The sequence below is a fragment of the Pleurodeles waltl genome, chromosome 5, assembly GCF_031143425.1.
Source record: "Pleurodeles waltl isolate 20211129_DDA chromosome 5, aPleWal1.hap1.20221129, whole genome shotgun sequence".
Taxonomy (NCBI): domain Eukaryota; kingdom Metazoa; phylum Chordata; class Amphibia; order Caudata; family Salamandridae; genus Pleurodeles; species Pleurodeles waltl.
This window is the reverse complement of record NC_090444.1, coordinates 579,695,278-579,711,418: the sequence shown is the minus strand read 5'-3', so window position 1 is coordinate 579,711,418 and position 16,141 is coordinate 579,695,278. Positions and strand designations below refer to the sequence as shown.

Below are 16,141 nucleotides of genomic sequence, written 5' to 3'. Positions count from 1 at the left end.
AATCCCACTCTCTGAGTAGGATTGATGAAGAAATATTCTATTTAACTTCTATAGCAGAAGCATGATGATTAGCTTTCCTGCCTGACTTGCCTTGGCCCGGACCATTTGGTTCCTTGGAGCATCTTGGACCTGCCATGTGTACACTTGAGAAATTTCTGTTTGCATCACGTTAAAAGTCCATTCCACAATATTTGAGAGTTAGAAAACCCCTAAATCATGTTCACCCACACAGCCACGTTACTGCTGAACACGTGGAAGACAAACCACACCAGAAGCTGAGTTAGTTATATGGCACATGCATTTATTGACTTGTCCAGAAATTATCATGCTGTATTTAAATTTAAGCATTCATAGTCAAACCTGCTTTGAGAGTAAAATATTTGCTCAGCCTTTCCTTTAGGCCTTCAGCCCTTTTGAGCGCATCTGTATGGAAGATGATGAATGGGTCTTTCGGCTATGCCTCCCACTTAATTAATACATAGGATTCATGCATTAGAAGGAGAGTAGCTCTCGTTCGTGACTCTCACGTAGTTTTCACATTTTCTGAGGCATTAGTCAAATCAGTTCTTCCGTTATTTCATAATTGTCTCACATGACTGTCTACCTGTGACATTGTTGCAGTAGACCCGATTTTGAGCAAACGTGGCAATGGCTGGTCAAGTCTCCTCTTTGTTATGCTTCTTCAGGTGTTTGCTGTGTTACTACTAATTTTGAGAAATGTTCATCTGCCTGTTGCTGTCTTGACTGTAATTACACAGAGACTATCACAACAGAGTGCGGGCTGACTCTGTGATGGCGCCAATTTGACTGAACCGCAATTGAAAAATTATTGCCAGCTCAAATCAAACCCGTAGGCGAAATTGTAATTCAAACCGTGGCCAGCACGGTTCAAAGTGTGTTTGCCTTATCTATGATTTTTATGCTTTTGTTAGGTAGACTATCCACCAACAACCTTCCACAAAGAAGGTCATTTTCAAAGGCAGGTCAGCTCTTTTGCAAAACCTTGACACTCAACTAATCTTTTACTGTGTGTCACGTACGTCCAGGATCAGTAGAGCTGGCCCCATCCTTTGAAGTGGACTGCAATACCACTGTCCCTGGAATTTGTGGCATACAATGAGTTTGCTGCTGTCACTTAGGATCTCAAAGGTTCCTCAATGATAAACAGTTAGGGGCATATTTATGAGCACCTTTCATTGCTCTTGGACCACATAATGTGGTGCAAGAGCAACACACTTATGAAGCCATGCAAGGACACTTTTCATGGCTCTGCGAGGCTTCATAACTCTTGTGTAATGTAACACAGTGCAAAATGCTGCATTGCATTGCCATGCACAGAGAGGCATTTCCATAGGTGCTGCATGGGTGTTCCCACACAACATCCATGTATTTTGATGCATTCACCAACTTACAAAGATAGGTAAACCTGGGAATGCGCCAAAAAGATACACCTCCCCAGCAAAGGTGTAACAAGAAGAAATATCTTTATTTGTCCTCTTTTTTCTTCTTTCTATGTGTGCTGCATTCTGTAGGTCGCCTTTCCTGCACAAAATCCATCCTGCATGCAACACAGGCACTCTTGCATCATGGTGCGAGGGTGCCTTCATTGCTGGAGGCAGCCCATTGTGCATCAGCACAGTGAAAAGGAGAGGATTGCACCCTATTGCCTTAAAAACAGCACATTCCTGCCCTTTCACAGTGACGGAGCACAGCACAGAAAGGTGACTTGCTGCGCTGCACCACTTTTTCATAAAAATGGCCCTTAGATTTAAAGTTGGGCAGGAATGGGACATCTGTCAAAAATTGTCTGGTCCCTTGTCTGCTCTGTTTTTGATTGCTCTTAATGCTCTGTGTTTTTGATGGCATTGCCACAGTTGACACAACCGTTGGAAGCACCCTCTAAGTCGGTTTACCACCTGGACATCATGTTGGCCCTATTTGTCCAGCCCAGAACTGCAATGCAGAGCACAGTGACTCTGGGTAGGAAAACACAAAAAAATGCTCCCTACACACAGGGAGAAAATTCACGGAGCAACAGGTACACCTATTTATGGGCATATTTATGAGCCCCTTTGCTAGGCTCTTGCACCATGAGCGTACCGTGATACAAATGAAAAATGAGGTTCATGAAGCCCTGCAAGGCCACCTTGAGTGGCCCTTTCGAAGCTTCATAACTCATGACTAATGTAACAGTGTAAATCACTGCATTGCATTACTTTGTGCCAAAAGGGGGTTTCCATGGGTTTTGAGTGGTTTTTCCGACACAAAGTTCATGGGTTTTGTTGATGTAATCCCAGATTTACAAAAATAGATAAATCTGGGAAGACGCCAAAAAGATACACCTCCCCGGGAAAGGCGTAACGAGGAGAAATATCTTTATTTTCCCTTGTTTTTTCCTCTTTCTATGTGTGCTGCATTCTGCAGGTGGCCTTTCCTTCACAAAAACAATCCTGTATGCAATGCAGGCACACTTGCACCATGGTGCAAGGGTGCATGGATTGGCGCTAGGCAGCCCATTGTGCAACAGCACAGGGGAAAGGAGAGGAATGCACCATATTGCCTTAAATACATCACATTCCTGTCCTTTGGTAGTGATGCAGCACAGCACAGAAAGGTGATTTACTGCGCTGCGCCACTTTTTCATAAATATAGCAATTAGATTTAAAGCTGGGCAGGAATGGGACATCTGTCAAAAATAGGCTGGTTCCTTGTCTGCCTTGTTTTTGATTGCTTTTAATGCTTTGTGTTTTTGATGGCATAGCCACTGTTGACCCATCAGTTGGAAGCATCCAATAAGTCGGTTTACCACCTGGACATCATGTCGGCCCTTTTTGTCCAGTCCAGTACTGCAATGCAGAGCACAGTGGCTCTGGGTAGGAAAACACCAAAAAAAATTCCACATACACAGGGAGAAAACCCATGGAGCAACAGGTACACCAATTTAGGGACATATTTATGAGCCCCTTTGCTATGCTCTTGCACCACGTAACGTGACACAAATGAGAAATCAGATTTATGAAGCAATGCAAGGCCACCTTGTGTGGCGCTGGGAGGCTTCAGAACTCTTGAGTAATGTAACACAGTGCAAATTGCTGTGTTGCACTACTTGCAATGTAACACAGTGCAAATTGCTGTGTTGCACTACTTGCAATGTAACACAGTGCAAATTGCTGTGTTGCACTACTTGCAATGTAACACAGTGCAAATTGCTGTGTTGCATTACTCTGCACCAGGGAGTCATTTCCATGGGTTTTGCGTGGGTGTTTCCACACAACATCCATGGATTTTGTTGACATATTCCCAGATTTACAAAAATAGATAAACCTGGGAATGCGCCAAAAAGATACGCCTCTCCAGGAAAGGCATAGCGAGGAGAAATAGCTTTATTTGTCCTCATTTTGCAACACACATAGAAAGAGGAAAAGGTCTTTCAGGATGGTTTTTGTGCAGGAAGGTAAACCTTCTTGCACAAAAACAATCCTGCATTCAAAGCAGGCACCCTTGCACCATAGTGAAATTGTGCCTGCTTTGGTGCTAGGCAGCCCATTGTGCACCAGCACAGGGGAAACCACAGTAATGCATCATATTGCATTACAAATGGTGCATTCCTGCCCTTTCCCAGTGATGCAGCACAGCGCAGCAAGATGAGTTGCTGCACTATGCTGTGCCACTTTTCATTAATATGATCCTCAATTTTTAAAAGCAAGCTCTCCGCTTTGGGTGTTTGTCATACAGCACTCGCCTTGTTCACTCTTGAGTATTGTTTATTTTTGATGAAAGAGTTTCTAATGGCTGGAAACAGCAGACTCAGGAAAAATAGGGTTGCCACACTAGCAAGAATTCATGACTTACAGGCAGGATGCAGCTGTGGCAAAAGTGTTCGTGCCTCCACTGGCCTGCCTCATTGGCTACCTGCTCACCAAATTCTAAATTAGGCATCTAGGGCCAGACGTGCAAAGCATTTTTGCATTTCTTAACGGTCCGAATCATTATTTCTGGCAGTTAGGAAATGCAAAACGGCCTTTTCTGATGTACAAAGGCCTTTAGGAATTCGCAAATTGCGATTTCTACCCTGACGAAATCACTATTTGCGATCCCTAGAATAGAAAACAACAAATAGGGATTACCTATTTACGATTCCTATTCTAATGTACAATGTATTTCCTAAATGCGATTTGAGCATTTAGGAAATGCAATTACCATCGATTTGAAGTCGATGGTAACCATGTGCAATTTAAAAAATGCACCTCAAAATGTTTTTTTTTTAAATTGCAATAAAGCACACATATGCCCCTTGGGCATATGTGTGCTCTCCATGTGCACCACTATTTCTGGGGTGCACCGGAAGGGGGGCTTTTGCCCATTGCCATCCTTGGTTTTGCATTTGCCAAATAGGAAATCACTATTTGGGAAATGTAAAACTGGCCCATTGACGCAAATGTAATGGGATTCCTTATTTGCGATTTCCTAATAGCAATTCCTACTTTGCAGAAATCACTATTAGGAAATTGGTATCTCTGTACATGGAATTTTGCATTCCCTAAATGGCAATTTGTATGGAGTTGCAATTTGGAAAATGCTAAATTGCATTTTAGTACATCTGTCCCTTAGTTCCTTCCTCAGCAGGATGCCCCAACTGAAATACAAAATATTATACTCGGAAATGCAGTCTCAAGCGTATGAACATCCTACTCAGTTTAGGCCTATTTGGAGACAAAAATATGACGTCTGTACCTGCATCAACTATTCTTAAGTAAAACTATTGTTTGTGACATCCATTTCATTCCATATTAACCATGGGAATTAGTCACTGTCTGGATGGCAGAATTCAGTTAAAAGGTGTCAGAGAGTCACTGTTGATATATGGTCTGGGTGATGCACTTTGGACCAGACTAAAATACATAAAAATACTAGAACTAGAAAACATACATAGCATGAAGAAAGGTACATATTTGAATTTCATTTACCTCAAAAAAGAAGAGAGATCAAATAAATCTGGCAACAGTTATTTCATCTAATTATTATTAACAGAATTCTGCATTTCCTTAATCAACCAAAATTTAAGATCAGTCAATCAAAATACTTAATTTGGTCATTGTCGACCATGAAATAACATAAAACCATCATTATGTTAAAACAGCTGCATAAAATAAAGTTAAAAAATCAGTTTCATCACATATAAACCATTACTACACATAGAATAGTGATTAGGAGTTGCATTTTCTGGACACCCTGAAACAGACGCGGCATAGACCAGGCAACTCCATTAATATTAACCTAGGAGCAAAAACCTCAAAATAGGGATCGCACAGTCATAGGGAAGGGTGAGGGCTCCACAACAAATTAAAATTAAATTACAGCAAATACCTTAAAATCAAATTAGAGCGAGGCAGTACTTCTTCCTGATCTTTATGGCCCAACAAATATAACAAATTACTGAATGAAAAGTGGATTCTCTATGTAAAAGCTGTAACTTTTGTCCTTCTTTGTGAGATAAAATGCCCTTTGATAACAAAATAAGATGCGAAAAGCGTAGTCTTCAACACTATATTATTTGCAAAAAAGGCATGAAATGAGTGGCTGATTGTGGTGAAAGAGAATTACATAGGCAACAAGTCAGGAGGAAGACCGACATCAGTGAGGGGGAAGGCAACAATAAAGTGCACAGTGCATAATCTCAGACGTGTGAGGTAGAATCTGTATTGAGGATGAGTGATCCATTATAGATATGATTCCAGTGAGTCGGGCGTCGAGATCAATAAATACAGAGCGACAGTGTCCATGGCTTGTGAGTTAGTGATTCTGGATTCAATTCGGGACTTAAAGAATAAACATGTAACCTCCAACGTGGTGTTGGCATCAATACTAAGGGGTGAGTTGAAGTAGTTAGGCTTTCTGATGTCCAGAAACGCTTGCATAACATATGCTAGTCAAGGAATTAAGGACATATTATCTAGCCTGATACCGTCCTCCAGGACCAGGCTGGAAAAACCTGTCTCAGCAGAGGACCACATTTTGGTCCACCAAAGCAAATGTGCAATTCTCATGTGGGCCTCCAGATAATGAATCCCAAATTCTGTGTGCACAATATATCTAGCAGTGGTTTTGGGAACAGCTAACAGCTGACACAAAAATGTGTTTTTTTAGGGCTTGAAGACTTCTTAGATCAGCATAACTCCAGGCTCCTGCTCCATATATCCCCATTGGGAGGCAATTACATTTGTACAGGGAAAGCAATTCTTTAATAAGCTTGTGGCCTAGCTTACCTGCAAAACCAAAGTCTGCTTAACAGGCTCCTGTGAGCTTCTATGCCCTTTGTGTAAGTAAATTGTCCCATTTTAGGGGTTATATGCCTAGGTAATTTAAATTGGTGACCTTGGCTATTGGAATACCCCCATAAGGTATTTGCGAGTACGGGTGGTCTTGGAGTCACAGATCATGAAATAAGATGTTAGATTTTTCACCTTTAGGTCAAGATTATCCATGAAGTCATTAAAGGAATCAAGCAGAATCTGAAGGCTAAACAACAGCACAACATGCAGCAAGCTCAAGAATAACGCACAAAATCCCTATAAGTATCCTGTTAGTGATAATACTAAATGGACAAATAATAGTTGTAAATATCAGAAAGCTTGCAAATCCACCCAGGCCCCTGCTGCATAGGGAGCCTATGAGGCTGAAGAGCCCCAATCCTAATGAGAAATGAGATCAAAAGAGGTGGTGCACCGCAGGAAAAGCAATTATTTAAATATAGTAAGAACACAGTCCAAAAATCCAGTAATGAGGATGAGGCAAATCTTCCATTTATTATAGATCATTTCCGAAACTTGATATCCATATAGCAGTCTTATTGCATCATAATGTACAATGAGTCGGCAGCCAACGCGTTTCGCCCACCAACAAAAGGGGCTTCTTCAGGGCTTCTTCAGGGCACAGTAGTGTCCAATCGGTCATAATAATAAGGATGCCATCTTAGGCAAGTATCGAAAGTGTAAGGAGGCGCGGGATACGGCCTGTAATATGTGGCAGAGTCGGAAAGCCGATTGTATCAGTCCGGGGCCAGCAATAATACGTGCCGGTCCATGAAGCGTGAACGCGACGGCTGAAGGCTGTTTGCAGTACAAGCAATTAAAATCGTATCACCGGCGTACAAAAGGACAGGGAATGAACGGGACACAACCTTAGGTGAATCTTTGCCTGCTTTTACAAGTGCTGAATCTAGGGTGTTGATGTAAAATAAAAAAAGGAAGGGAGCTAAGATGCATCCCTGCCTAATACCACGGTTAGACCGGATAGTACAATCACCATTTTCATCATAGCACACTCTAGTGGTAATATCCCAAAGAAACCGTTTAAGCAGGTCTAACAAAGATTATTCTATTCCTGCCTTCTCCATCAGATTTCAAAGCTGCCCCCTGTTCACCAGGTCAAAGGCACAGGACAGGTCCGCTTTGAAGTATATGCCTAGTAGCAAGAGGAGTTTTAATGATTGCTTCACTGTGCCCACGCCGCCTCGCCGTAGACCATATTACAGGGTCAAGAAGAAGTTGTTGGCCTCGGCCTAATCTTTCAGCTTCTTCAGTATTACTCGTCCCAAAATCTAAACAGAGGCATCCAACAATGAGATAACAGGCCGGGAGGTTTCTGTCCATTTTTTCAAAAATAGGCAATATACTAGGCACAATAATCAACGATAATCGTCTCCCTCCAAGATTTCATCGGGGCTCCCTTGCTTCCAGCACAAAATATGTTTATTAGTAGAGGGGCCCAGAAACTAGGGTTGTTTCTATAAGGATCGATAGGGACTCCGTTGGGGCCCAGTGCTTTCCCTGACGGGGATCTTAAAATAGCCCTGATGACATCAGAGACCACAATAGAGTCACTTAACTGAACTGCTTCTAGCGGATTGTGGAGTAAAAAGTGATCTGGCATAACTGTTTTCATAAATTTAATTCCATCATTTTCATTAATAGAACTCCTCGGTGTGCTGTGATATAAAGTAACATGGCTCATTTGATGGCCTGATATGGGTAACTCCAACACATGAATGAGATAATCCACATGTACACACATTTACTAGTATTCTTCCAGCATGCACTCGCAGTGTATGCCAAAGACATATTTCCTCATCATTATAAACATGTGAAAATCATGCTTGATGGTTTCCTAGCACTGGTTAGCAACAAAAAATCTTTTTTTGTCAGCTTTATTGTTTCCGAGTTGATGCAAGGATCTCTTGTAAAGTCCTTTGTACCACTCACAGACACATTTATGATGATGTACCTCTTTTACTTCGGCATCGTTTTCACTTATGTTAACCACTGTAGGCCTTCAGGTGCGCCATTCTCCAACTTGTTAAAGTTCCACATGTCAACAAATAAAGGCTGTGATGGTTGGAGCTTCTCTATCAGACATCATAGTCGAATTCCCTTCTCTACAAAGTGGGCGCCCAGACAGAGTTCTAACCATTAGGAAAGCTTCTGATGACCAATCTTCTCCTCATTAACATTTTGAGCTAGCATTGAGACTTGATTTACTGTGTCATAGCACTGTGAGATCCCAACATCTGAAGGAGCATTTAACAAAAACGAATTAACATAGCATAAAATTTATATTTATCCTGAATTTAATTTTCTGGTCCAGAAAGCGAGATTCGTGACCTAATTTAGAGAGCTATTTGAACCTGGCTCTGGTAGGACAAATGCTTGCTGAGAGGAGCTTGTTTTAAGGAACTTTATGTAAGAAAGTTAATAATGTACTGAACCCAAAGGGAAATGCTGCCAACAACAAAGGCTGAGCCAAGCAGACAGTCTGCTGTAAATATTATTCTGAGGACTAGTGAGTTTGGTTCTCGAGTTCCCTCTGTAGCCCTGAATGAATTCCCTGATGACTTGTGAGGTTCAGGGAAGTTCTACGGAGACCTGAGCCCAAACCACAGAACATTTTGGTTAAAGAAGCTATTTTCTTGGCCTTTAGGTGTATTCATTTCTATGAGCTTCTTTTTTGCTATAACGTCTGCTGTCTGGGTCCCATTCTTACCATATTTAAAGAACTTTGATAAACAAAGTTGTGTCTATTTAACTAAAAGGTTGTTTCACTATTAACTTCTCTAGTTTCTACCTGTATATCTGTTTGGTTGTGCTGGTATATTCAACACCTCACGCTTTAAGTGTACTTAAGGTACTGTGATGGAAGTCACATTAAAGGAATCCAGTCTATCTACTACTACCCTTTTATGTTTTGCTTCACTGTACCCTTGTTTTTAAACCTCCGTTAACATATAGAAAAATAGCCATATGGTGTGTGTAAAAGGCAGCCCATGATATAGGTCTAACCCACACCGGCTGATATGCAAATAGGGATTTTCTAAATTAGAAGTGTGCTCATAAAATGATCACTTTTATACAGAGAGAGATGTAGGACATGGAATGTTAACATTTGTGGGCCTCTTACTATAAATTTGTGAAGCAAAAATCAAGTGCACAATAAGCCTAATTGTCAATGTGGGATTTAGTCTATAAAATAAAGTAGATTATTTTGGTTACAGTCAGGTCTGAGACACGCTAGGAAGAAAATATGATCATAGGTCGCAGGTGTCCTATCTGCAAATCCACTATAATTTTTGCGACAGCGGCTTGGTGGGATCCACCTCCCTAGGTTATCTCTGGCATTGAAAATATTTGATTCATCAGTTCCAGGAAGTTTTACATGTATCAGGAAACTTTACATTGTCTTGGGCATGTTTAAATGGAGTGTGGATCCCTGCTGCGTGAGTGTTTTAGCTGACTGGCTGTCGTGGCCTTGAGGGATATGCTCTAATCACCCTCAAGGGTGTTAGGCACAATCATGTGCTATTTTCTCTCTCATTCTCCTTGCCTTCACTCCAAGTATGGGTGCATGTTTGTGTTAACACAATACGAGCAGCTTCTTGTCGTAAATGTAGGGGCATATTTACAAGGAAGTGGCACACTGCAGCGCTGAGCCAAAATTAGCAGTGCCACGCTGCGTCACTTCAGAAACACAAGGATGCGCTCTATTTACAAAAATACAAAAAAAGTGGACAGAAAAAAAAAAATCACCTCAATTTCAATATTTTTTTATTCTGCTGTTATTTTCTGTAGGAAAACATTGTAGGATCTACAGAAATGACCCCTTGCTGAATTCAGACTTTTGTCTACTTTTCAGAAATGTGTAGCTGTCCTGGATCCAGCATTGTCACTAACTGGAAGTAGGCTAAAAGCAGAAAAAGTTGTAAAAATGGGTCATGTCCCAGTAAAATGCCACAATTGTGTTGAAAAATGTGGTTTTCTGATTCAAGTCTGCCTGTTCCTGAAAGCTGGGAAGATGGTGATTTTAGCACCGCAAACCATTTGTTGTTGCCATTTTTAGTGAAAAAACCACAAGCCTTCTTCTGCAGCCCTTTATTCCCATTTTTGTGAAAAAAACTAAATGTTCCCTGTATTTTGGCACATTTCTTGATCTCCTCCAGGGGAACCCACAAACTCTGGGTACCTCTAGAATCCCTAGTACGTTGGAAAAAAGGATGCAGGTTTGCGTCAAAAAGTATACTGCCAGCTACCGCCATTCCTAGGCACCAGCCGGGCATCATATTTAAGGAATGATGCTAGCTGGCACTAACCGGGTAGGGGAGGCTTAGGGAAGACTGGAGGTTGTACGTGAAAGAATGTCACTAGTCAGGTTAGTGTAAAAAAAAATGACTCTAACCTGACCAGCGTAATATTTTGATGCACAACCTCCATGGACATGACTCCTGTCTTAGCAAAGACAGGAGTCTTGCCCCCCCTGCCTGACTTATGTCCCCTGGGTATGGCCATTGGGCACAGTGCCATGTAGGGAGGCCCAAGTTAGGCCCCCCTATGGCACTTCAAAAAAAAAAAAAAATCTTACCTAGACTTACCTGGGATGGGTCCCCCCAGTTGTTGGTGGGGGTGGGTGAGGGTGCCCCTGGGTGCAGGGAAGGGCACCTGTGGACTGCTTCCATGGTCTCCGACCATGGAAATTAGCCCACAGGTCCTCTAACGCCTGCCCTGACCCAGGCGATAAATAATGGCGCTAGACAGGCTTGGCACCATTATTTAAGGCCCTCCACCTCCCGTGTGTGATTTTTTCATGGGAGGATAAATAAGGCGCAAAGGCCTTTGAGTAATTTTTTGCCCAGGAACGCCTACCTTGCATCTCATTGACGCAAAGTAGTTTTCCGCAGGCAAAAAATGACGCTAACTCCATAACTTTGATACTAGACGGGTCTAGCGCCAAAGTATAAATATAGAGTTAGGTTTGCGCCGCATTGGCATAAACAAAAATATGCAAATCCAGCGCAGAGTATAAATATGGCCCACAGTATACTAATTGGGAGTTGTTGTGAAACATAGTGAGTAGGTATACCCACAATTGTGTGATTCGCAAAGAAGCGTATCAATGGTTATTATCACACCTTCAGCAACTGGAAAGCACTGAAAGGCTATCAGCTGGCCTTTTAAGTCAGTAACCCTAAGCAATGAAGCAGTTCTCGGAGAAGGCACCTGTGGGCACTACTGGAGCAGAGGGCAATTCCTTTGACTACTGTGTATTACCCCTGATGTCTTCTTTGTGACGGACCACTTTTCTAGGCATTGTGAATCATATTCCGTTAAAAGACAGGGAAGAGAATGCTGGTACTTCATTTAAGCATGCAGAGACATGGAAATACAAAGGACTGCTGTACCTAGAAGGTCTCTATTCTTGCATTCACAGCCTTTTGCAAAGATTTTCAGAATGAATAAATGTTGCCTTTTGGTGAAGTAACATTTCTGTTATGGCTTATGAAGAAACCCATCTGTGATGCCCAAGATCTGACACCAAGACAGCCCAAAAGCTTGTTGAGGGTCACAATAAAAACCGAGCACAAACAGGATGTCACAATGTGCCCTGTACAGAGATAAATGTATCCCCCCATTTCCAGTCTTATCCTTGATGTCTAATGAGTAGTTATCTGCAAAGTTCACACTACGAATAATGGTGGAAGCTCTAATTTCAAATATCTTTCATTTTGGGAGAGAGAATGGTAAGTGTTCCATTGTCAAGCCAAAGCCATTCCTAAATGTGGACTACAAGCTGTATATGTTTACAAGTGATGGTGAATGTAGGCCTGCTGGAGGTCATCTTAAACTACCCTTTGGGTAGGGTTTTTGTGAGAGCACAAGGTTTCAACTATGGTTCCGTCAGAGATTAGACACCAGTGGGCTTAGGAACCCTCCCAAAGCCAGGCCAGAGGAGCACAAGAACAGATCAGTTTTGCTTTACTGATGCCACAAAGGGTGGATTGATGACTTGTCACTCTACTCATTCTATAGGGAGCTCCAAGTTTCCGAATAAGAAGATGAGACAGCCACCAGCATACGCTCAATATGTTGTTGGACAGACCACTGCATGTGATGGTGTGCACGGGGTTCTGAAGTACTGGCACACATTGTATTTACTTTTACATATTTTCTGGGGGATACTGCATAGTATAATACCGAAGGAGCTTTGTAGTTCATTTGGAGCATCTAACGTGTGCCTACACAGCAGGCTACTGACATCATTATAATCTGTTGCATAGAACTAGTCTACATATTGTATGCATTTTTCAACATGCCATTGACAAACCAACACCATGTGGTCGTTCATGAATTAGAGCATAAAGTTTGTTAAAGCACATTGATAAACTGTGACATACACATGATCAATGAGTAATATTTCATTTAGTCAAAAAAACCTCTTAAATCCTTCAAAAGAACAGTTTCCAGATTTACAAATGTAGATTGTATTCACAAACCCAGCAAAGTTGACTCTGTGAATACAAAGTGGCAATTTACAATACACAAATATACACTGCACCATCTTATTACTATTGTGAATCTCAATGCGCGCAGTGTGATGAATCACAAGTGAAGGAAGGCAGCACAAAGGTTTTTCTCCCTCCTTGTGACTCTCCTGGTTCTGCAGTTCTTTACAAATGCTCCTGCTGTTACAAATCATGAAATGTTTACAGCCTGCATAGGGCAGGTGGTAGTCATGAAGTTATGACAACTTACAATGTGTGTGAACTTTGGGAGGAGCAGAAGACAGTCCCTAGGGCAGCTAAATATACCATGGGAAGCCCGATTCACATGCACCACTTTTAGCTGTCTTGCAGCCCCTAGCCTATTAACGGAGGGTCCTGGCAATGCCGGCAAAGTTGCACTTCGAATGTTGAGGTAGAAGGCTACTTTCCCATGCAAGGCTCCCTCCCATTAATGTTCTACTCAGCACATTGGGTGACACATGCAAGTTCAGCTCCATTAATGTCAATGAGGGTGGCAGTATAACCATCAATGTGCACCGCTGCATTGTACTGCAAAAGAATCGGGACCCCTTTGTTGCTCAAAGGCTAAAGCAGTGTGCAGATTCAGGTATTAGGGGACATGTTTACTCATTTTTCATGCAAAGTTGATGCGCTGCCTGAAAGGGAGAGAGCAGAAATGCTCCAAATTTACAACCATATGGAGCATTTCAGCTCTCTTCTTGCACTGATGCACTCTTGCACTGATTCTCCTTGTTTTGGCTGACTGGAGAGTGTGTAGCGTTCCCATGTTTACCACTGTTAGTAAATCTGGGATGCTTCAAACTCCATGGTGGACACAGGTGACCACCCTGCTCCACCCATTAAACACCTCCCAGCTTGAAATAAAATGTAATGCAGTGAAGCAGGTGCGTTGTGTTACATTTCTTTATAAAGACACGCAAGGCAAAGCAAATCATCCCTTGCATGGCATTGCAAATCTTACTAAACCCCTTGTGTTGTCCTTGCGTCCCTTTAGGCTTGTTGCAAGAATGTAAATCAAAATGTACTCAACAATCGCATTGAAATGCTTTGCAACTAGTATTAATGATCTTGACTTATTTTTTGTATATCGAAAATGTTGCTTAAACATGCAAAACGTGTACACTTCCTAAATCATGTAGTGACTTCAAAAGCTTACTTACTGAAGAGTTTCCTTTACCTACAAGGTGTATTAGCTTCTAAATCATTAAGCATGCAGCCATCAACCATGCAACAATGCAGCAGATCACAAAATAAAAAATGACAAAATGACAAAACAAATCAGACCGCTGGCCATGCTGGTATTGTTAAGATTGTCCTTACCAAAGAGTGAAATCCTATGTCTGACAAGAACTCCAAGTTTGCAGAATAAGCTGAAGATAAGTGTAACACAAAAAAAGAAAGAAAGAAAGAGATAAAGAACGAAGAAAGATAAAAGCTGAAATATAAGCAAGAAAAAGCAACATAAGGTCACACACAAAGAATTGGCTTGACACAATTTAGGAATAAAGAACCAAAGGAAACTAGGATTGACAGGGAAGCCCCATTTGAAACATGGTTAAAAAGCACATATTATAATTAAAGGAAAATCAAAGCCAAGCTAATAGGAAAGTAATCAGAATGTGATGGAACAAAGTAGCCACTGAACTATCACAGAAAACTGTACCATCAATTGGAATCCATCATGGTGTTGTGGGTAATATGGTAAGTATTAATGAATAGCGCTTTGGATTGTTTGATACACATCCGCAATTTGCCATATTTGTTGAGAATGTAGATCTTTATTGTAGAATATTCTTTACTCCTTTATTAGTATATGCCTGTTCTGCCACCACTTTTGAAACGTGGACCTCGTAGCTCAACATACACCTTGCACATATTCCATTTGAACATAGTGCCTTACATCATTTACAGACGAATACAATCATGGCTATCACATTAGCACTGCAAACGCAGTAAACTGGTGCGGGACAGGAGGCTATGCTTAACAGAATCTTATCTGTAAGCAGTTGATTGGATATCACCCAGAAACTGCTGGCAATGTAATGTCCCCCCTAAAAAAGGTGAAATTACGTCAAACGTAAAGTAATTAAAATGGATAATTCTCGACTCAGATACAATTCAACAGATATGTTCAGCTATGTTGCAGTCCATTACTTTAATACTGGGGCTTCAAAGTTTGCACACAGATTCAAAATATTCTTGCTTTTCGGTCGAATTTGACAGCATCATGAGGGAGGCGTGATCCTGCTACTCTAACTCTGTTCCTAGAACAATTTATTACAATGTCGCTAAAATGTAAGGCTACTATGGAAGTGATACTGCTAAAACCAGATCAGGGTATATTGGGAAATTAGAATTTTACCAAAAAAAAACTTGATTTGAAAAAGACCAGCACCTGGGTGTCTGGGAAATGGACATTAGCAGGTTCTGAAAATTCGGGGCAATGGGTTTTTAGGGGTGTGGGATTAAATGTACATTAATTATTGCCAGGAGAGACCTGAAAACCTAAAAACGCCCTTAACACCCAAAAACCCAAACCCACTCTAGAACCTAAAACTGCCCTTTCCACCCAAAAATCCATACCCAATCTAAAAATGCCCTTACCACCCAAAAACCCATACCCACTTTAAACCCAAATAATGCCCTTACCACCCAAAAACCCATACCCACCCTAAAACCTAAAAATGCCCTTGTCACTCAAAAACCCATACCCACCCTAAAACCTAATAACCCACACCCACCCAAAATCCCATACCCACACTAAAACCTAAAAACGCCCTTAACACCCAAGAACCCAAACCCACTATAGAACCTAAAAATGCCCTTGCCACCCAAAAACCCATACTCACCCTAAAAACTAAAAATGCCCTTACCACCCAAAAACCCATACCCACCCTAAAATCTAAAAATGCCCTTACCACCCAAAAACCCATACCCACCCTAAAACCCATACCCACTTTAAACCCCAAAAATGCCCTTACCACCCACCCAAAAACCAGTACCCACCCTAGTGTAAAAACATATATATAATGTATATATATATATATATAGATATAAATAGATATAGATATATATGCATATGTATATGAATATATTACCTAGTGGCAGTCGCCACTAGGTAGTTATAGTTGGGATCTACTTTCTATAGAAAAAGCATTTTTGTACTTGACTATACCTTTGGCGCTGGTTGATGAACCTTCACAAAACATTCCCACTAAAATTTGCAAATCAAGTCAACTGCTGTCTGGAAAGTTTTGGGGTGATTCTTCAAGTGGGGGGCCAAGAAAAAGGGGG

General features: G+C 41.4%; 1 protein-coding gene across 1 annotated transcript in view; it reads right to left on the bottom strand.

The window, feature by feature from the left end:
- Positions 1-16,141, bottom strand: part of RYR2 (ryanodine receptor 2) — a 2,714,825-nt gene that overhangs the window by 732,165 nt on the left and 1,966,519 nt on the right. The window contains exon 62 of the mRNA XM_069234403.1: positions 14,168-14,217. Within this exon, the coding sequence (XP_069090504.1) occupies positions 14,168-14,217 (50 nt within the window). The remainder of the gene's footprint in view (positions 1-14,167; positions 14,218-16,141) is intronic.